The sequence below is a fragment of the Emydura macquarii genome, unplaced genomic scaffold, assembly GCF_026122565.2.
Source record: "Emydura macquarii macquarii isolate MOO-44397 ecotype Brisbane River unplaced genomic scaffold, CSIRO-AGI_Emac_v2 contig_212, whole genome shotgun sequence".
Classification (NCBI taxonomy): domain Eukaryota; kingdom Metazoa; phylum Chordata; order Testudines; family Chelidae; genus Emydura; species Emydura macquarii.
Genome location: NW_027130349.1, coordinates 12480415 through 12504167, shown reverse-complemented (window position 1 = coordinate 12504167; position 23753 = coordinate 12480415). Strand labels below are relative to the sequence as shown.

The window sequence follows — 23753 nt, the reverse complement described above, 5'->3', positions numbered from 1 at the left end:
TAATGCTCAATTTTCAGGGTGTAACCTTTTCTTCTCTGCATTTATCCCGGATTAATGGCTCATAATTTTGCTCTTTACTTACATTACATGGATAACATTTGCCCGCAAGGTTTAAATTCAGTATTTTTTCATGAGGTTTCACATGCAACAGCTCTGCATTTGAGATTAGTTTTCCTTTAAAGGAAAAGCCACTGGCTAAAAGAACAGGGTGGGAGATACACTGGTGCTGGTTTTGTCATTGCCAGAAAAGCTTTGATCCAATCGGAGCTATGGAAACCAGTCTTGGTAGAAAAAAGTACACAGACATCTGCTAAAGAGCTATAGAAACATGATGACATTAAAACAAGTTACAATGATCTGCTTAACCATCAAGCCTCACATTCAGTGTGCGTATTGTAGTGTTGTGATAGCAACACTGTAGTTACAGCTGAAGGAGGGCACTTTCGTTCTAAGTTAGATATTTTAAAAAAAATCTCCTTGAGCAAAAATTGTTCATAATTCTTCACAACACAAACAATGAATTGTTGTTGTCGTGAGTATAGCAAAAATTCCATTAAGCCAAGCTTGAATGATCTAAGTTATAAATAAAAGGGTTTTTTTTTTCATGTTATAAGCTGGTTACAACAGATGTTTTGAACATTTTTGCATCACTGAAAACCAGCCTAATTTAAAAGCTTCCACCCTGCCATGGATTAGGACCAGTTTATGCAAGCCCTCAACTACATGGGACTCCCATTGAGTTGTGTGAAGAGGAGACTTGCAGGATCAAGCCCTTGGTGAAGCTAAGTGCTTATGAAATCCTTAAAGAAATTTGTGTTCGCAAAAGAAATGTTAATTTTTCCACTTGTAAAAGCTGACTTGATCATCTTGACCCTAATCCTTCTCGACCTTCAACAGATTCTGGCCACCTTTTTCTCCTTTTTAGACCCTGTCCTTTGATATTTCTTTTAAAACGTCAGGTCAATTGAAATTTAGTGTATTTTGGAGGTTTGTGCCCTAAAGTGTTCTGTATCCTACAGTGTACATGTAATAAATCTCTGGGGGTAGAGAAGACCTGGAGGGGCTGTCAGACCTGCTAGGTTCTTTTCAGGAGTATGTGTTTGCTTCAGCATGTGATGTGAGACTCGAGTGATATATGTTTGTGTGGATATTTGTCTGGTTAACAGCATTCAGAGCACATTTTAAAGATCTGATTTAGCAAACCATTACTCATGTGAGTAGCCTTTATTCTTTCCTGTTAGTTTCTCTGAAATCAGTGGGACTGCTTGTGTGAGTAAGGGCTACTGACCTTGTTGAGGAAAAGGATACATAATAACGGTATTTGTTGTTTGCTATACAATTACTTTACTTCCCAATGCATTTTTATTCCAGCTAATTTCAGATTTGACAAAACACACATTCCTCACTGAGGGCTAAATCAAATTCAAGTCTTCAGTTTAAAAAAAAGGACACCTTTTTGAAGGATTCAAGGAAGAAAAGCACCTGAACATTTTTTTTTTTTCATATTCAGCTGACTTAAAAACAGCCAGTGTAAATTTTACCAACATTTCTAAAATGAAATCTCCCGATTTAGATCAAATTGCATTTGTAATAGGCACCTAACTTTAATATTGTTCTGTGATTAAGTGTTAACATTTGTATTAGCAATAATAGGAATAATAGGAATATTTTAGCATAAAGTAAGGTCTAAAGACGAGAGAGAAATTTGATTTAAAAAAATCTTTGTGTGATATGAAGGGTTTTGATAGGAAAATGTCTTTGCAAAACATTTAGAAATGTATTGAATAAAGCCACAATTTGAGTTTTTCATTTTCATTTTACACTGTGGTGCTGCATTGATCATACTTTGTAACATACATCACCAGATAACAGTGCCAGTTATATGAAAAAGAAAGGAAAAAGACATCATCCTTTCAGGGAAATCCCTGTGTCCATGTGTAACCCATTGAAGAGCCAATTGCAGAGATGGGCCCATAATTTCCACATACACTTAGTTATAATGGAGTAACTGTTCACTAAAATTAATGGGAGTTTCAGCCACATAACAGAGCAGGGGGATAATGCCACAGAGTGTACAGAATATTTGAAAAGGTGATGTGTTAGAAAAGTATTTAATAGTGTATATATTATTTTAATGCAGTGTAGCAATTGGAAACCATGTGAAAGCATTTTGCATTATTGTCTTTAAAATTAGACAGCATTGTTTCTTATGTTACACTGGTACAAAAATCCCTCTGTAGAGAAAGGCCCAAGAGCTTCTGCTCCCTTTACAAATATTGTTTCTTTCCCTATAAACAAGTGTACAAATGGTGATGCTTATTATTATCATTTCCCCAGCTCAAAAAGATAACACAATCACATTTGTTCTGTGAATTTATGCTTCCTTTTGCCTTTTCATCCTACGGAAGCAGTGGCTTCTGGCTTCTGCCAGATGAGGTAACACTGCATGCAACAGCTGTGCAGATTTTTGGGAGTGGAGGGTTGGTGGGAATTGGCTGGTTAGTTTTAATCTCTGGTTTTTTGTTCCTGTCAGTTTGGGGTCAAAAAAACAAATAACTTAAAACTATAGACTGGAAAGTCTCAGCTATGTTAAGAGAACCATTTAGATCCTTTTCATTCTTTCTGCATTTACCAGAACAAAATCTCCAGCATTTCAGTAGCTGTTAGGATGTAACTTTTTGTCCTCTCTGAATGAGGTAGAGCACTAAAAGGCTATGTTATTTGTTAACATATCTGTAAACATGTTATTTTTGTGAGATGGTGTGTCAGAACTGAATGATCTGTGGCAGGTGTTCAAAGAGAATTTTGACAATAGTGGAAACAGGTTTAGTTTTTATAAATCTGCCAATAAATGCAATTAGAGTGGGATAAAAACTGCCATTTCTCAATCACCAGAAACAAAACAGTGTGCGAGCTTATGAATATTTGTGATTAGGCCATTGAGAGGCTCACTAGAATTCTAGCCCGCCTGAGAATCAGTTGCACTCTAAGTTCCTTCAGAGGAAGCATAATCAATAGTACGTGCTAAGAGACGTTTTCCAGCCATTATGAATCACTTGATGTCCTCTTTGATCGAAAGGACTGAATGAATTTTTTATGTGTAATTACCTGAATAAAGTGCGGTTTGCACATTGCTGTACGTTGGTGTGTGCTCATGAGAAAAGCTGTTATGTGTTTTACTTCCATTTAGAGATTCAGGAGCTAAGTCCCTATATCCTTGTTAGTTATTCGCTTGGAGGCTTTCTGCAGCAAACTTGCGGCTTTCAGTTGTCTTAATTACTTAATGACTGTTCCTAACACTTTAATGCAAGGTGGTTTTCTGGCATTAAGTGGTCAAAAATAGCATTTTTATATCATATTGTTCCCTAACCTTAAACATCGGAAATAGGAATCAGATTAACTCAGAACTTCTTTAATGAATTCATATACTCTGTTATTTCCAAAATGTAAAAATCTGATATTAGAAGTACTGTACATACACATTGTAACTACATTTTATTAAAAATATACTGGTTAATAAAAAAAAAAAACTTCACAGTCAAAGAAGGATTCCCCCGCCCCCCTGTAATATATGAAAAAGTTGCAATGACTGGTCTTCTGCAGACACAATACTCTAACAATAATGCAGTCATCTCTGTTTGATAATGATAAGCAGTGGCTTCTTTATCCAATATATGTTTTATTTATGACATGGAAGGTATTAAGTGTAACTAGTGTCATTTTGTTGTCATTATGTTGTGTTGTAGTGATAAGGAAGTTGGCTTGATGCTATTTCATTTTTTTTGATTATCTGAAATAAATATAAAATCATTGCTGATAAAGTTTGCAGATGACATAAAGTTTAATGGAGTGGTAAATAAAGATGAGATTAGTGGGCTGCATTAATAAAAGCATTGCCAGCAGATCGAGGGGAATTCCCCTGTATTCGACATTGCTGAGGCCACATGTTGAGTATTATATCTAGTTTTTGGGCCCCCCACTACAGAAAGGATGTGGACAAATTGGAGAGAGTCCAGCAGAGAGCAGCAAAGATGATTAGCTGGCTGGAGCACATGACTTAGGAGGAGAGGCTGAGAGAACTAGGCTTGTTTAGTCTGCAGAAGGGAAGAATGAGGGGGGGATTTGATAGCAGCCTTTAATTACCTGAAAGGCGGTTCCAGGGAGGATGGAGTTAGGCTGTTCTCAATGGTAGTAGATGACAGAACTAGGATCAACGGTGTCAAGTTGCAGTGGGCAAGGTCTAGGTTGGATATTAGGGAAAACCTTTTCCCTAGGAGGGTGGTGAAGCACTGTAATGGGTTACCGAGAGAGGTGGTGGAATCTCCATCCTTAGAGGTTTTTAAGGTATGACTTCAAAAAACCTGGCTGGGATAGTTTAGTTAGAGTTGGTCCTGCTTTGAGCAGGGGATTGGACTAGATGACCTCCTGAGGTCCCTTCCAACCCTAATCTTCTATGATTCTTCTATGAAAAGAAGTCACCTACACAGAGGCTTGGTAGAGTTTAATTTTTATTTTTTGATAATTTCAATGGATAATACTGATGTTTATTTTTAAGCTTTTTTAAAAAGATTTTTATCGATTTAAATTTTCACCGTTGGTGGAAAAATGTGCGGGGTCAGACAATAACTATTTAATGAGAGTAGATGTTGAGATTCAAAAAGTTAAATCTTCATAACTTTAAACACAGATTGTCAACATCACGTGTCAAAATATACAAAGTAAATATCCTTAAATCAAAGTCTAATAATGTCTCAAAAAGCATTTTTCTTACTTTGCCTATCTGTACATTTCAATTATTGTCGATGGAAATGTTTTTTTAATCGGTTTGTGTGTGTACAGTGAAATCAACACTTATCAACATTTACTGATAAAAATCTAATCCTTCCAAGTCTACATACACACCATGATCGTAATCGCTTGGTAAACTGGAAGCAAACAAATAATATATGTTTTGATACACCAAAATCCAAGGTCATATACCTAGGAACAATCTAAGCTATACTTACAAGATAAGGGACTGTATCCTGGAAAACAGGGCCTCTGAAAAGAACTTGGTCATCATAGTAGACAACCAAATGAACATAATCTTCCATTGTGATGGTGTGTGGAAAAGACTACTGTAATCCCTGGATGTAGAAACGGGAATGTTGATTAGAGTTGGGAGCCGGAATTTCCTCTGCATATGGCATTGCTGAGACCAGTACTGGAATACAGTTCTGCTGTCCATATTTGAAAAATAGGTTATTGAAAAGTTGAAGTGTTCAGAGAAGAACTGCAAAAATAATTCAAGGTCTAGAAAATGCTACTTACAATGAGGTGTTCGATCTATTTAGTTTATAAAAGAGAAGATTAAGAGATGACTTGATCTCATATATAATTACATATACAAGGAAAAGGTATCCTGTAGTATCAGACTCTTTAATCTAACCGAGCAAGGTACAAGAAGATCCAATGACTGGAAGTTGCAACTAGGCAAATACAATCTGGAAATGAAGTGCAAACTTTTAACAGCCAAGGTAATTAGTCATTAGAACAGCCCACCAAGTGATGTGATAGATTTTCCTTCACTTGGGATCTGTAAATCAGGACTAGATGTCTTTCTAAAATACACGCTTTGATTCAACTGCAATTTATGGCTTGATGCAAGAATTACTTGGTTTACACAGTGAGTCAGATTAGATGATCATAACTGCACTTCTGCCTTTAAAAGTGATGGAGCAAGTCCTAGTTCCGTTAAAATCAATGGATAAACTGCAAATAACATCAACATGACTAGAATCTGGACCTATGAATTTGTTTATGAAATGAAAAAATGTCCCAGTTCATGATGTAGTATACATTGCATTTGCTGATCACATAATTAATTTGTTCAGCAGTCTTGTGGATAATGTATGTTTAATTTCCATTTAGGTTTGCTTAAGCATTAATCAGTGAATACTTAAAACCATAACATAGCGCTGAGTCTAATAACATCTTAAAGTTCCAATAAACTACTGTAAATTGGATGTGTTAGCCAGGAGCTGAGTGAAGTTAATATCTGTGTGACACTTCAACAACTCCATAATTCAGAATACCATGAGAGCAAGTTTTTCCTGTTTTTCAATTAAAAGCAATATTTCCACTCTAAGTCAATGTGATTTTAATGCTAAATTACTATTAAATATTTATCATAGTCACAGCTTGCAAATTTGCCAGAATGAGTTCTGGAAGTTCAGAGTACATCCACCAAATGGATTATTCACAGATTCAGTAGGAAGCTTTTGCTGGGAAAATGGGCTTGAAAAGCAGCAATGGGACAACCACCTGTGATCTTTGTTTTAAGAGTTATTTTTAAGTGAGCTGTTTCCTAATGTTTCTCTTCAGAGTAATAAAGTTCCTTTTGGCCTTCATAATTTAAAACACTTCTTGGACCATTGCCTCTCTGTGAATTCACTGATTTCTGTAAAATATGTTTTTTGGAATACTAAATTTTACTTGGAAAAACACAGCTTCTGCCTCTATGCAAAAATGGAAGGCTCACTGTGTTGTACCTGGAAAATCATTTCTTTAGCAAGGAGCTAAATACAATTCTTTTAAGCAAAAAGTTTACAGTAATAGATGATTTCTGCAGATCTTTTTTCAGTGTCCAGAAAGCTACATGCTTGTAAAGTTTTGCATTTTATTTCCTCCTTTTCTTTGCTTATGGAATATGGTATGTGTATATTGGAAAATACATCCACTAAGGTCAGAACCACACTCAAAATATCCTGATCCTCAGCTGGGCTAATTTTGTGACATTGTTCTGATATCAAAATATCTAGATGATATTTCACATATCACCTCTCCTACAACTTCACTGTGTGGAAGTCATCCCAGAATATTTGCTATGTATTTAAAAGCCTTGAATCACTAAAAGGTTTTAGGGTCTGATCTTGAGTGATGCTGTGCACCCACAATTCGCACTGAAGTTAATGGCCAGGCACAAATGCTGCATGAGAGGCAATGTGTGGCACGATACAAAGCCCATTGAATGAATGGAAATATTCCCATTTGACTTCAGTATTCTTTGGATTAGGCATGTAGTAAATATTGTGTTGAGCACCTTCATATGGGAGGAATGATGAAACATTGAGGTGACTTCAGAGAAGATAAATAAAAATGATGGATCTAGCGGGACCGAGTTGTGAGAAGGTTAAAAGAGTTAAATAGGTCTTCCTTCGCTTATGTGACAAGTAAGCGGGACACACTGTAATGATCTACAAGTATTTGATTAGAATAAACAGCTAGAAGGGGGTTATATTAATTAGTGTGAAACAAAATGGGAATAATTAGGATTGAAGGGTTGAACATAAAGCAAAGAACATTGAGGCTGAATATCAAGAATATCTTCTGAACAGTAAAAACTGTGTGGAATGTGTGGAAGGGAGGTAACAGAAGACCCAAATCTAGAAATTTTAAAATTACTGTAGATTGCACAAAGCAGTAGAATATATATTGTATTAATCATTTCTATACTGGCAGAGAGAGAAAGCAGATCACCTACTGTCATAGATCTTTTCTTTCCCTGATTTCTATAGACTAAAGACTTCCCCTGACTTCAGTGGGAGTTGGATTGTGTCCTGAAATCTAGCTACTGCAGGGGATGGAGAGAGGCAGGGCTGGTGGCACCCCAGCCAGGGGCTCTTACCGTGCACCATTCTCCAGCTGCTAGTCCCTGCCAGGTTAAGGAAGGACAGGACTTCCTCTTCCCCTGCATGGCCACTCTCGGGGGGAGATCAGACCCACCTCCCGGTACCTCCCCCCTGCCTGCAGAAAGCTCCATGGCTGTGAGGGTGGCAATCCCACAACATCCTTACACCAGCTTTGTGACCTGCCTGACCCTCTTTTGGGTTGTGACCCCCATGGTTACAACACCATGAGATACCAGGTGTAAACATCTAAAAACATTAAATTGACTAATTTTAAAACCTGCTAGCTATGAAATTGATCAAAATGGACTGTGAATTTGGTAGGGCCGTAACTATGATAGTAGAAATATTAACATAACACAGTTTTACATATGTTGCAGTTATATAGACTTGAGCCATAACACCAGGTCCAAATGTGCTTGAACTCTGAGGAAGTTTAAATCTGGACCACATCCAAACCTGGCCACTCAAGCTCCTCTCTCGTTACAGCATTTTATTTTGTATGTGGAGTTCTCTTTTACTTTTCCAAGCAGTGGATCCATCCAAAAGTTGTAAGATGTCTTAAAGTTTATAGCCTCTGGCTCACATTGATGATCAGAATGAGAAATGACTGCTAAGGAAATTGTTTAATAGAATGTGTTAGAACACTGGACTTAGAGAGTTCTAACTAGTGACTGATGCAGTTACACAGATATTGCTAATCCCTAGTGAAATAAAAGGTATGAATTCTCCCCTTTTTAATTCTCTTTTTTTCGTAACATTGAAAAGGCACACCAGCTAGTACATTTCTGTAGAATTACTGTATTTGTTGGTTGGTTGAAGTCACTCTCTAGTATTGGGTTTCAGAAAGTAAGGTATGCAATTAGAAAGTCACTATGCATGCCTAACTACCTAGTTAGAAATTAAAAAATGCAGTGTACGTAGATGAATAGAGACCACTTCTTAAGTCTTCTAATGAAATTGTAGCTCTGGCATCTTTAGTTAATCAGAAAATTGTTCTACCAAATATAGCCCTTCTTAAATGGATCTCTTCTATTCCAAACCTATTCCACTTGGAATATGAAAACATTCAAAAAACACATTACAGTGTGGAGAGTTTCTGATAGAACAAAACTCTGATGAAAGAAGAAAAACCGTTCATACTAAATAGTGATAAAAATGGTGAAGATTTTAATAACACTGCTTAAGAACTCTGCAAAAGTGTTTTAAACTCTAGGGACCAGATTAATTATGCACTTTTCACCAGTTTTGGTGTGAAATTTCTAACATCTTGCTTTATATTTTATTTGTGGAAAATACAGCAGTTTTCATGTTTAAAATATTTTTTTCAACCTACAAATAGCCGTTCTTACCAGCCAGCCATTTTTGTGAGCCCCAGGCCAAAGCAAAATAATAATTAGAAATCCTTCTCTGAGATGCCTCATGCTTTCTTTGTGAAAAACTTCACCTATGTTATTTTTCACAAGTAATTTTTCTTGTGTCCCTCTAAAATTTGTTTCTTGTGTGTGTGTGTGTTTTTTTCCATCTACAACAATTTTGAATTCAACAGGACTACTCGTTTGAGTAAAATTACCCATGTATATAAGTGTTTGAGGAATTTGGGCCAAGATTTTTGGACAGTTACAAGGTGTTACAAGTTCTAAAGCCTCAGTACATATTACTGGGGATAGTTACTCTCCAACCGTGTCCTGGGCAAAGTGACTAGAAGGATGATGTGAGACAAATTATTAATTTGCTATGAATCATAGCTTACTAAATGTTAAAGATTGGATGGAGGGGGAGTGGCAGAGTGCTACCATGATGTAACACACGGATTTGCCATGAAGTTTCCTTTTTCCTTTTCTTCAGGCCTGTGCCTACAAGGTTCAGGTCCCCTGCAGTTTTTTCATTGGATGAGAGAGATGCAAAGACATAATGTCCTTATTTTCCAGCTTGATATTTAAATCCCTCCCCTTTTTTTCCCCCACTAATGTTGTGAAATGAAAATGTTGACTTTGACCTGCATTTCAGTTGAGACACTTTAAGCAAATAAAACTTTAATCTGAGAAAACTGCATTAAAGTCAATGTTTCACAAATAGAAAAAAACTAAACAAAATTTAAAAGTATAATTATGTATCTGTTAACTGCACTTTTAAAAACATTTTAAAATTCAATATTTGTTCTCTAAACTTTTTTCTTACTCTTTCTGAACAGGTTATTTGGTATCACTTCAGTAATTCAAACAAACTGCTCAAGCACCTGGAAGATCATAGCAAACCAAGACCTGCTCTGGTATCACCATGCCAATCCCATCTTACTGCTAATGATGTACTACACCCTGGCAACGCTTATTCGCCTTTGGCTACAAGAACCCATTGTAAGGGTAATCTATTTTTCTTCTTCCCCCTTTATGAAGAGAATGAAACCACGAGAGTAGAATTTTGCTATTGCTCACTAATGACTGTAAGATTGTCAGACTGTTACTGACATTTGCAAACGATAGCATAAAATTATGTGAGCCAGACGTGTACAAGCTGCTGTCTTAAATATACTCTTCCTGATAAGTCCCTCCAGCTCTTACATGGGTAGTCCTTTTAAAGTCAGTGGGACTAATTATGTGATTAAGGGCTGCAGGATCGAAGTCTTAAAGCTTACTTATGACTTGTGGAAGTCTGTGTCAATATTGTCTACAGTAGGCAGGGCTTTATTTTCTCATAGTGCAAAGCACCATAAAGTCGCAGCAAAATGAGCAGTAAATGCAGGAGGAGTTTGTGAGCAAACTTTCTCTGTGTTTCATGGTCTTTACACAGCCTTGAAAAGTGCACCATGCCAATGGCAATAAAGAATGAAAATTTAAAAGCAGCCTCAAGCAGTCGTTGCTCAGAAACCCAAGTATCAGCTACAAGCTAGTGCAGGATACTGTAAGACGTACATAGTTTTTCCTAATCTTGTGATTTTATCATGTCTTGCAATATTTGATGTTTTTCGTAAAACCCAGATCCAGGATTCATGTGATTATGTGAAAATCTCAGCTTCCATTTTTTAAAAAAGTTTAGTTTTTAGATCTTATGGTTGTGGAGAAAAGTGTGGAAACATGACCACACCAGGGCACCCTGTGAAAGAGTCAGAAACCAAAAGGCAAATAAAATGAGCCCAAATTTCATAATTTTTTAAAATGTCATGATTTGTGGAGGCCCGGGGCATCATTTTTGAAGATGGATTTGGTAATGCTGCATACAGTAGTACAGGGACACAGCAGTAAAGCTGTGAAAAGTCTAAATTTCTTCCTTGTGGAGTACTAATTGTCTTTATTAATGTATTACCTCATTCATCTTGTCTCTCTTTATTAACAGCCAGACATTTTTAGGAGGACAGGAAACTGGTGGAGATTTTTTTTAAAGTTAACTTTTATAAAGGGAGAATATTAAAGTAAGAAAACGTTGTAAGATAAATGCTGTCCTTGTACTATTGCTTCTTTTTTGATGCAGAAGATACACATCTGTCTATAAAATATGTTCTGGTTTATAAATCTTAGCAGCTTTATAGACTATTTCACTATGGATGAATTGTGCCCTGGATCAGGATCGATCATGGATTTTTATTTTTATTTTTTTGCCTTGGAAGATTTTAGAACAAATTCTATTCTCAGTTACACCAGTCTAAATCCACCGTAATTCCATTGCAGTCAATAGAGTTACTCTGGATTTATGCTAGTTTAATAGAGACCTGAATGTGGCCTTTGTCTTTTATTGTAGCTGCCTGTGTCTTCTGCTTTTACAATCTGAAACAATGTCAAAGCAGCAAAGTGGTGAGAATCTCATCTTTAAGCTACAATACCTCCTCTACATTATTAACCAGGTTCTGAAGTCAAAGATGATAAATTTCCTAAATGGGTCAATCTGAGAGCAGATGCTGTTTTTGTCATCTGATAACACCTCTGCAGAATAATGCTCAAGGAATTATGCCCACATTTGGGTCAAGAGTTTTCAGGATGAGATTAATTTCTGTGCTCAAAAAGAGGATTTAAATGGTACATGAATGTGCTACTTCTACACAGAGGTGAATTTCACCCTCAGTCCTTACTCAGAAAAATTCCCATTAAAATCATTTGGAATTTTGCTTTAGTAAGGACCTCATGTTTGGGCCCTTCAGTCCTGCAAAAATCTAATAAATTAATAAAGCAAGAAGAGCCAATTTATCTCTGGTGACTTCAGAGGAGTTACATCAGGAATCATTTTGTCACCGGATAGTATTTAAAACATGAATCTGGGGCCTGATTCTTTGCTTGCTCACATTGATGTAAATCAGGGATAACTTGTGAAAGAGAACCAGGCCTCTAGAATTTGCGATGTTGATTGAGTTAGTTTGGTGGGAAAGGTTGGGGTTGGGAGAACATGGTTAGCGCTACTCTAAAACTTTCCTGCTGGTGGCCATGGAGCTGTGCGCTCAACCATCAAAGTTGCTTGTGTGACGGGAGAATTGAAAGTGTTGGACAAGGCAAAGGCAGCCTAAAATTATGAGACTGTCTACTAGATAATGCTCTGCTTTACCTCTGTTTCCTCCTCAAAATAGATTAAACAAGACACCATTTCCCACCCTCACCCACCACCACCTGAAGTTCGAATAACTATTTGTTGTTACTAAAATCATTGTCTCCGAACTGCATACTCTTCATGTTTGTTTGGTCAAATCAATGCCAAACTAAATGTTGCTGGTAAATATTTTGCTCTAGGGGTCACTTTTATATGAAAACTTTCAATACATGAAAGTGACACCGTGAATTTAAGCCTCAAAATAAGTTTATTTTACATTTGTTAAAATTTGGTTTGGAATATCCTCTAGATTCTAAATATGAATATACATATATATGTGAAAGGTGCTGCTTTTGAGAAGTAAAAATAAATTAATAACTACTGTTTATTTAGGCTGAACTTTTAAAAAATAAGAGCTTAATGTTAGGTTTGTAGAGTGGGATTTTCAAATCCCCCTAGATTATTTGGGCACCCTACTCCCATGCGCAGTTTTGTAAATCTCAGCTCTATATCTTGGGTTAGACTCCAAAATAAGTGGGCTGATTTGTAAAAGGGCTGAGAACCACACTGCTCCCATTAAAGCCTAACTTCAGAGTCTGTTTTTGAAAATCTTGGCCTTAGAAGGAAGACAAAAGTAAAACTTTGTGCTATGTTGTTCCTGTGAGTCAGCAGATGGAGCTCAAATAAACTGACAAACACTGTCAGTTTACTTGACAGACAGTGGACATTGCTTCTGATGCTGTCTCCTAAAAGAGGGAGTAAATCAAAAGACAATTTAATTCAGGCTTCATTTGAAACAAAGAAATAAATGTCCACTACTTGGAAAGAATAAAATGGGCAGAAAAAAAAAATCATGTTTCACCCTCTATAGCCAGCCTATTGAAAGTGAAAAAAACTATGAAAGATTACTTAACTAGACCAAAATCTGTTCTAATTTACATCAGTGTAAATCCTGAGTAACACCACTGAAGTCAACAGGTACTCTAGATTTTGGTTGCAATTCAGCTAAGTACTTGAACACACATTTAAGTCCCATTAATGTCAGTGGGACCTTAGTATGTACTTGAAGTTGAGCATGTACTTAAGTGCTTTGCTAAATAGGGATTGGTTTTCTTAATTGGGGGCCTTACAGCAGTATAAATAACATCATGAATTTAGCTTAATACTTATGTGCAGTCAGCTCTCTAAACTGCCTGCTGTTTAACTGGTGCCGATAGAAATTACATAGCAATGAAGTTTGATTTAAGGTAACTATAAAGTTAGCGTATCAGCAATGCAGAATCAGACTCTAATGCTTTCTGTTTCTTGCTAGCCTCAAATGTTTATTAGTAGAGTGCTTTTCCCTATTGGAAATCTGTTTTAGAGCATGCACACATGACCCTGAAAATACTTAATTTTGCTATTCATGACCTAATCACTAAGAGGTAGGGGATTTGGACATGTTATTCCATAATTGTCCACTGTGTGGCTTCTCACACCTTCCTCAAAAAGAGGATGCTGGACTAGATGTTCTGATTACTTCACAGTACTCAGTCATTTTTCTGTGTTGCCATGTATCAGGAGCAAGATTGTAGTCTTTGAATACATATTGCATATTTCCAGAAAATATTTTTTCTTTCATTTCATTTACTTCTCAGTATAGCAACACAATGCTGTTCCTACATTCAAATAGACAAGCAGCAGAGGTCTGTGAACTGTAATTTCAATTAAATCTGGCTTTTAAAAGATTATATATCTATAATAGTTGATAGTTTGGTTTATACTGTAAAGTAAAATGTGGAAGTCTGGTTACGTATGGTATCCTGTAGGAACCAGGAAACATCTTGATGGGTTTAGCAATTTAGAATAGCTCTGTCATAATTTTCTGAAAATGTCATACTAATAAAATGCATTCATCATAGATACAGTACATTAAACACTAGAAGATATTTTAAGGCATATGATTTAGAGGAAGAACAGCACCTAAGCACCATAGTATTACTTTTAGAAAATCGTTACGTAGGAATTATAACCATCCCTGAAATTTCTGTTGTTTAGGAGATGGATGATGAAGAGAAATCTGATAGCAGGGAAGAAGACAAAGAAATTGACTGCAACTCACCCCCAATGACTGCAGAAAGGAGGCGAAGTCTGTGGTATGCAAGCCACTACACAACTGATGAGAGAAAAGTAAGACCGGGGGAAGGGTTCCCTCTGTCAAAAATGTTTCAAACATGCAGTTCATTTTATTGTGGTAACTTTGTAAAGTAATGTATTACTATTCTGGGACATAGTGGTGTAAATTCCAAGTAAAAATTTGTGTGTGATTATGTAATTGGCATGACAACAAGACTTTGAGGTGGGAGCAGGAATGTTGTTGTTTTGTAAAACTTGGTAGAAGAAAAACAAGGGCCACTGCAAGGAAGTGAAAGCAGAGTGTTTCCTATGTTTCCAACTCCAAAACAAAATGATCCAGGATTAGTCTGTCCTGTGCTGAATGGTTCTCTGGACAGGAGTGCAGGGAGGGTTGTCAGAGAGCCAGATACCTGATATAAAGGCTGATCTACCTTGTGACAGTTGACTAGGGTCCCTAATTGGTGAGGCAGAGCTGCCTTCACCCTCCCACAACGCTGCCCAGCCTGCCTCTGACGTGTTCCTGTTTCTTCCCTGTACGTCCTATGCCAGGGTGGGGAATGTAATTGGTGTATGGGCCAACTCCACCAGCTTCACACCAACAGAGTCCCCTTCGCCCTGTCCACGAGGGGGATTCTCATATGGCCAGCTGCACCCAGATTTTGTCTCCAGAAGTATCAGGGTGAGCCTTAAATTAACATATCCAAGCCCCAAAGTTACTGTGATGGAAGTAACAATAACAGTAGTCACAGTAATAGCAATAATAATTAAAAAGCAGGCTTACAGCTCTGAGAGAACTGAACACAGAACTATAACAAACAAATTGCTATAATCCCATGTCCAACAATCACAGTGATAATTTTAGTACTCCTATTTTCCTCAGCTGCTATTATTAAAAAACCAGTTGGAAGACATACATTGGAAGTATCTCCAACTTCATGTTCTATGATCTGGAATGGTGATAACACAAACCAACAAAAGGCAATTAAAAGATGTGCTATGATATATGCTATCACAACTTTCATACAATTTGTATTCCAAAATTCTTTGCAGAGTTGCAATAGTGTGCATTTACGAAGTGAAATGATGATAGCAGCGGGAAAGAGCATTTAAATAACAAATGAAGTGGAGAGATACAGGAGTTCTGTTCCAGATTGCAGGAGCTGCAGAGAAGACTCTTAAGTTGACCGTGATGAGATGTTGAGGGAGAGATGAAACGTGTTCAATGAGTGGAAGGAATAAAAAGGGAGAACAGAGGACAAGGTCTTCTAGATAGTCAGGAACAATTCCATGCAGGATTTTATAAAAAGGGGAGGCAGTTTGGAACCAGATCCTGAAATGAAATTGATCTGGTGGGAGTTGTTTGAGGATGTTTGCATATCCTTAAAGGGGTGGGGGATAGCATTCGACACATGCTGGACTCTGATAAGTTTGGGCTTGGGAGACTATGGAAATGGAGGTGCAGTAGTCTAGGTGAGAGGTGCTGAAGTCATGGATGAGGATGTCAGTAGAGGTGGAGCTGAGTCAGTGTAATATGTGAGCAATAATTGATAGGGACATTTACACACATGGGAATCGAAGGAGAGATCAGAGTTAAATCCAAGGTTATAAACAGTGAAAGCAAATGGAAGGACAGAGTTGAGGGAAGATAGAGTTGCATTTGTAGAGGGATCTATTACCTAAGAGAAGCACTAATGATTTGGAGTACAAAAAGAGGCTGCCTCAGTCATAATTGTTTATTATAAAAACTAATATATATATACTCCTATAATACAGTTGTAGCCTTTGCTATGTTGTATTGTAAGTTTCATGTAGACTTAAAAATGTAAAGCAGTAAAAGTTTATTAATGTGGTGGGGTAATTTTGCTTCACACAATGCTTTCATGTCACAGAGCCAGGGCACAACCCTCAAAGGGGCCACTTTCACAAATAAAAATTGAAAGAAAAAAAAAAGGTCTCAAAGCTTTCTTTAAAAAAGAAAAAAGCTTTCTGCTATATTCTGGGGTTCACTACATGAGGTGCTGATTACTTGTAGAGAAATGGGTTCTCTTGTTCAAAAGAAATATATTTTTATAAGCCAAATGTAATCTTGGCAAAGCCAATATGATGATGCAGGAAGATGAGTTTGATTATTCCTAACAAATTTAGAATACTGTAGTTTTACAATATTTTTTTCTTGTATGAGTCACATCTTGCAGTCCTTCCTCAGGCAAAATTCCCACTGAAGTCAGTGGGAGTTTTGCCTAAGAAAAGATAGCAGCATTTAGCCCTATGTAATTATCATCCATCAAATATTCAACAAATAGGAATTACTAGTGTGTTTTGATGACTTCTGCATCTACTGCTTCATGTTATACCATTAATGTTCACTGAATGATGGAGGGCAGTGATTAGGTGCTATTGATGAAAATGTAGTGCTTTTCCAGTAATTTAAAATATATTATTAATTCTTTGAAATGTAGGTATAACATTTATATCATAGTGTAATAATTCTGTTGACAGTGATTTTATACTTAGAGAAATTCTAATGAACATTTTAAAAACTTAATTTTAAGTCTCACTGGAAAGTCATTTGTTATTGACTCTAACAGCATATTGTTGAATTTGTGTGACCACCCATATATTATTTCAATATAGCATCTTCAGTTGTGATTTGGAATTAACAAACACTTAAAATAAAGTCATGCCAATAATTATGCTATAATGAATGTTATTTTATTGGGCATAATATACAATTCCGCTAACTTTTTAATTCTTACTGAATTTCTTAATTCAGATCTGTTGAGAGAGTCAGCAAATATGCATGCATCTATTAAACATACTGCTTGAGCTAAGCTTCTTCGTTAATAGTCTGTCCTTGCATTTCTTTTTACAGCTTCTGTCAATGACTCAAGATGAATACAAGCCATCTGATGTTAGTATACTATCAGACTTTGCAATTCATTTGTACTTGTATACATGGTGTAAAGTTTACATGACATTTTATAATGTTCTAATCTTTTTTAATAGTCCATTACATGACAACCTTGATTATCCAAACCTCCCTGTTGTCTGAAACAGGGCTATCTTCCCCGTTGTCTATTAATTACATTTGAAAAATCAAGGGAATTCTCAAATCTTGATTACTTAAACTTACTAAATGTCTCCCATGACCTTAGAATGTTTGAGGTTGTACTAACTGGCAAAAGATCTTCCTTTGGTCATTGTATTTTAAACAAAACATGCAACTCTGCTTTTCTAACTTAAGTTACCTTAAAACTTGGTTTAATTCCTCCTTTGTAATGTGTTTTTTTAAGTATTCATGTTGAATTGTTGAGGTCCTGCAAAAATGACCACACACCTGCGTTGAATATTAAAATGGTGGAAAGTATGAAACTTTATTTGAACAGGCAACAAACAAACTAATTAGGCCAAAGGCAGAAAATTCTAGCAGATTCTGAAGGGGGAAATGTTCTTTCAATCCCATGCACTAACAAATGGGGTTGCAGATGTTCTCCTCCATGCAACCTGGAAACAGCTATAACCAAACCTCAATATGGCCCACAGCCCTTGTGCCAGCTATTGCAGCAGGAAACCACACTCTGTATTTTGCAGTGAGATTGGTTCTGTGGAATTAGCTGATCTCCATTCACCCATGTTATCTCAACATCTTTTCCATAGAAGAAATATACCTCTTTCTCTCACCTGCAGCAGGGTTGACTTATCAACTCTTTGCCACCACCAGCCAAGTGGATTTTCCTCCAGTCTGGGAGTTGTTTTAACTACAGCTGCTAGAAAACCTTGCCATGCAAGGATGATGGACAAAAACAACACTACCACGTTAAAAAAAGGAAAGTTCAAATAGTGGCATAAACACTGAGTAATAAACAATTGTAACAAATACAACTAATTTTAGTAATTGTAAAAAATGCAGATCACCCTATTGATTTAAAAATGCAAATCAGTTATACTCATCATCTTCATCAGTACTGGAAACAATTAGACAGAAAATTAATATGGAAAATATCCGGCCATAAGACTGCCTCATGGAGAAGGATGGGACTCGTGGCTATGGCATAGAACTAGAAAATCAGGGTTCTTTCCTAGCTTGGCCAGAGACTGTCTGCATCACCTGACAGAAGGCACAACCTTTTTTCTGTGCCTCAGCTGGCCTGTCTTTAAAATAGGTGTAATATCTATCTCATGGTGATGGGTTGAGGATTAAGTAATGTTTGTAACCAGCTTTGAGATTCTTTGATGGGAGATACTACTGAAGTGCAAAGCATCATCATCATCATCATTACTGTTTTGTTAAAGAAAATTTAATGAAACCAATTTCATAATTTTTTTAGCATAAGTTTACCTGCTATAATTATCAGTCTCAGGACTGTTGTGTTAACATCATATGCAATGTATGATTGTTCAGTGTAGAAATAAACTTGTAGAAATTATTTCATTAAGTATCTTTACATTTTAAAACCAATACCTACTAGATGCATGGTAAGTAGCAGTTTCACTCACACTTGAGCTTTTCTAAAAGGAATGCCTTTCTCCAATCCTCACCTGGCAGGTCCTGCTGGTAACAGTGAATGGGACTCCTGTAGATTATCACACCATGCACTCCACACTTCCTTTGGAGAATGGCCCTGCCAAAGCAGATATGTACTCAACACCACAGTACAAATGGGAGCCATCAGATGATATGTCAGGTAGTAACATGAATTATTTGGGAATAAACCTGTGTGTTCTGTATTTTATTATTTACTCTATAGTTAAATTCTTTGCCGTGTGCATTTTTTTGTTAAACAACTTGGCATACTGAGATTTAAGAAAATGCTGTTAGAACAAATTGATAAATTAAACAGTAATAAGTCTCCAGGACCAGATGGTATTCATCCAGGAGTTCTGAAGGAACTGAAATATGAAATTCAAGAACTAACAACTGTAGTATGTAACATATTGCTGAAACAAGCATCTGTACCAGATGACTGGAAGGTAGCTAATATGACACTGATTTTTAAAAAGGGCTCCAGAGGTGATCCTGGCAATCACCGGCCAGTGAGCCTAACTTCAGTACTGGGCATATTGGTAGAAACTATAGAAAAGAATAGAATTATCAGACACATGGATGAACACGATTTGTTGGGGGAGAGGCAACATGGCTTTTGTAAAGGGAAGTCATGCCTCACCAATCTATTAGAATTATTTGAGGGGGTCACAAAGCATATGGCTAAGGGTGATCCACTGGATACAGTGTACTTGGATTTTCAGAAAGTATTTGACAAGGTCCCTCACCAAGGGCTCTTAAGGAAGCTTAGTTGTCATGGGAAAACAGGGAAGGTCATCTCATGGATCCGTAACTGGTTAAAAGATAGGAAACAAAGGGTAGAAAAAAATGGTCAGTTTTCAGAGGTAAATAGCAGGGTCCCCCGGGGATCTGTACCAGTTCTGGAAAAAGAGTGAACCATGAAGTGGCAGCGTTTGCAGATGACGTAAAATTATTCAAGATTGTTAAATCCAAAGCTAAATGCAAAGAGTTACAGGGGGATCTGACAAAACTGAGTGACCAGCCAACCAAGTGGCAAATGAAATTCAGTGTTGATAAGGGCAAAATAATGTACATTTGAAAAAATAATCCCAACTACACAAAAATAATGATGGGTTCTGAACTAGCTGTTCTCACTTAAGAAAGAACACTTGGAATCATCATGGATAGTTCTCTTAAAACTTCAGATGAAGGCCCAACTATGGTAAAAAATGCTAACAGGATGTTAGTAAATATTAGGAAAGGGATAGAAAATAAGACAGAAAAATATCATAATGCCGCTATATAAATCCATGGTACACCCACATCTTGAATATTGTGTCCAGTTCTAGTCACCCCATCTCAAAAATGATATAGTGGAACTGGAAAAGGTTCAGAGAAGGGCAACAAAGATGATCCAGGGTATGGAATGGCTTCCATACAAGAAGAGACTAAAAAGAATAGGAATGTTCATCTTAGAAAAGAGATGATTAAGGGGAGATATGATAGAAGTCTATAAAATCATGAATGGTGTGGAAAAAGTGAATAGAGAAGTGTTATTTACCCTGTTCCACAATGCAAAATCCAGGGGTTGCCATAGGCAGCCAATTCAATACAAACAAGAAGTAGTACTTTTTCACACAACATCCAATTAACCTTTATAATTCATTGCAATGGGATAAATAACTGGGTTCAAAAAAGAATTGGATACATTCATGGAGGATAGGCCCCTCAATGGCTATTAGCTTACATGGTCAAGGCTGTAACCACATGGTCAGGGTGCCCCTGAACCTCTGACTACCAGAAGCTGGGAGGAAAGGATGGTTGGATCGCTCTAAAATTACCCAGTTCTGTACACTCCTCCTGAAGCTCTGGCACTGGTTGCTGTCAGAGACAGCATATTGGCCTAGATGGACCATTGATCTGACCCAGTATGGTAGTTATGTTTTTATGCTACCAAAGTAATGACTTCCAATCAACATGCAGTTCTGTGAATCAAGCTGCAGGTGCATATTATCCAAAATACTGTACCTGCTTGCCCACCAACACATTTGTTTTATGTCCTCACATGACTGTATGTACGTACTGTACTTCTGTAGATTTTTCTTATGGTTCCCAGGTCATTGTTAAGACATCAAAACTATTAATATTTGTGTGATTGAGTTCTGTACTGGTAGCACCACATGGGGAGCATCTGAGTTCACTATACCAGAATATGATGGCCTAATCCCTGCAAGATTTACTCAACTAGTTCAATGACTGCAGGGTTTGGAACTGCATATGCAGAAGCTGCTACTAGACTTCTCTGAATTGTAATGTAAGAATCTTTTTCTACATAGACAAGAAAGAAGAGGAAGAAGATGAGGAAGATATTCAAGAGGAAAAAGAAAATGTTAAAGTACATGCCATGGTCTCTGTATTCCATTTTATCATGAAACAAAGTTACATTTGTGCTCTGATTGCAATGATGGTATGTATGAAAGACAAAAATAATTGAATTGGGGTAGTAAACATAATCTAATTATAGATGTCATCTAACATTGGAAAGAGCTTCTGCCACATTATTAACAGCATAAATATATTTATCTTCCAAGTGTCTTGGTGAAGGGTGATTTGTTGTGCTGATTTTTCACTGGCATTTACTTTAACATTGTAAACTGAACCTGAGATCTGAATCTATTTGGTGCATGTGGATTTTTAAAACTTTACCTCCCTTCCCCTCAAAGTATGCCTTGATCCTATCACAGACTCCTTATGGGGCAGGGCAGAGGTTTCTGCCCACAGGGATTCCATTACAGAATTGGGGCCTTACAATTCTAGCTCCAGACTATAGAGTGTTTTGTTATCTGCTGTAGATCAGTAAGTTCTCAACGTGTTAATTTTTCTGATAGTTCAAAAGGTTTTTTTAGTAGGTTTTAATGCTTTTACTCAATTCAGAAATTATCTGCAAAAATAAAGCGCTTCATAGTAATACAGTAAATCTTAACTTTTAGTTTCTTTTCAGATTGAATCTATGCATCTAGTTCAAACTCTATATGAAAATAAACCTATAAACATTGATTTATTTCATCTACACAGGGAAGACCTCTAGGAAAATACAACTTTGTGCCAACAATTTGTGATTAGTTTGCTTTTTTTTTTTTTTTTTAAATTACATCACCTATCCCTTAAAAATAGGTTCAATATGTGCAAATTAGCCTCAGGTTATACCATAGTAAGTTCACAACATGATAGATAGTTCTCTGTCAGGACTTCCAAGCTCTGATTTTGCTATTTTGAAAAGGTTTCAACTGGGATCCAATTTACCTTAAAGTTTCTTGGCCCAATCTTGCCTTAAAAAAAAAATTAAAAAAACAGTTTGGCTACATTTTTGTTTGCATACAGCAAAAAGAAAACAGATTTTTTTTGTGATTTTCAGACTTCTGTTTGCTGTCTCTTAGCACGAAAAGTCTCTGTAAGCAAACAAAACATAGCAGACTCTTTGTGCAGAATCTGGATCAAATATGGTACTTTTTGAGATTTTAGTAAGCAGTTATTTTCTTACTATGATGATACTCTTTTTTTTGGAAGTGGCTGCTGCACATGTGATGCAATAATTTTAAATTCTATTCAGGGTTCAAATCTGGCAGCATCAGTGATGGAGCTGTATTATTCTGAACTTTCTTTTAAATTGAGATATCTGCTCCGAAGGAACCTCTCCTCTCAGAGAAAGATCTCTCTTCTAAGTGTCATGGACCAAATTCAGCTGTGATGTGAACTGATCCAAGTTCTACTTATACCATACCCAAATTTGGCCCACTGTGTGTGTTATAGTCTTGTATCTTAATGGAAGAACAGCATATCCATGATTCTCAGAGACTATAATGGACACTGTATCGATTCAGGATTGATCCAGCCCTGATTAAAATATTCTTAATATTTCATGCTTTTCTGTTTAAACAACAAAAAAAGAAAATAATACTCCTTTGATTTAAGCTAAATTACTGTAGATTTATATCAGTGCATTGCCAGTACCAGAAGCTAGCCCAAAATCAGTAACAATAATTAATAAAAAGACACTTCGGCCCTATGATATAGTACCGTGTTTTATCCAAAATAGTTTTAAGTTACCTGTCATTTTTTGCCTGTAAAATGAGCAAAACATTTGAATACACTGTAAAGAACAATGCTACACTGGGTTGTGTTAGGTTAGATCAGTCTAAGTCTCCTCCATCTCTAATACCCTTGAGTACAACAGAGAGTGAAATCTAAAATATGCTTTATAGACACTGCTGAACTCTGGGAGACCTAAACTAACATTTCCACTGAAGTACCAAGATGCAACATACATTTAAAAAAAAAAAAGGTTAGCCTCAGCTGTGAGTTTCCTAGGAATCTGTTTACAGCATGTCGTCCAGAGGTTCTGCGGTAGCGGTAGCTGTCCACTTCTCATGAACATAAATGGGAGTCACATGGCTAAATCTCCACACTGGAAATATGCCCTTGACAATGTGTGTGAAGTTGAGGAGTGCAGTAAAGTATAACTAACTGTATGCGGTAATACTGTAACTAAGTGAATCTATGAACTTTTTTGTCTCTCCCCCCCAACCCCCCCCCAACTCCCAAGGCTTGGAGTATTACTTATCACAGTTGGTTGACTTTTGTGTTATTGATCTGGTCCTGCCTGCTTTGGATGATTCGTGACCGAAGGAAATATGCTATGATCACTTCACCTTTCATGGTTTTTTATGGAAATATGCTGTTAACGTTACAATATATATGGAGTATTGACCTCAGTAATGATGAGCTTCCTGAAGTTTCAGGATTTTTAGAAAGGAAGGATCCTGGGGAATTAGCGTCAAAGGTAGGTGTAGTTTGCTTACAAACATCTGTAGTTTGTTTAAAGAACTAAACAATGTACATTGGCCATCAGTAAAAACTTCATGTGCCTTGGTCTTTAATAAAACAAATAATCCTGC

At 36.7% G+C, this 23753-nt stretch overlaps 1 protein-coding gene across 1 annotated transcript in view; it reads left to right on the top strand.

Annotated features, from left to right (window-relative positions):
• Positions 1-23753, top strand: part of PIEZO2 (piezo type mechanosensitive ion channel component 2) — a 427523-nt gene that overhangs the window by 287951 nt on the left and 115819 nt on the right. The window contains 6 exon segments of the mRNA XM_067547859.1: positions 9862-10030; positions 14235-14348; positions 17167-17205; positions 18841-18979; positions 21135-21265; positions 23402-23638. Of these exon segments, the coding sequence (XP_067403960.1) occupies positions 9862-10030; positions 14235-14348; positions 17167-17205; positions 18841-18979; positions 21135-21265; positions 23402-23638 (829 nt within the window).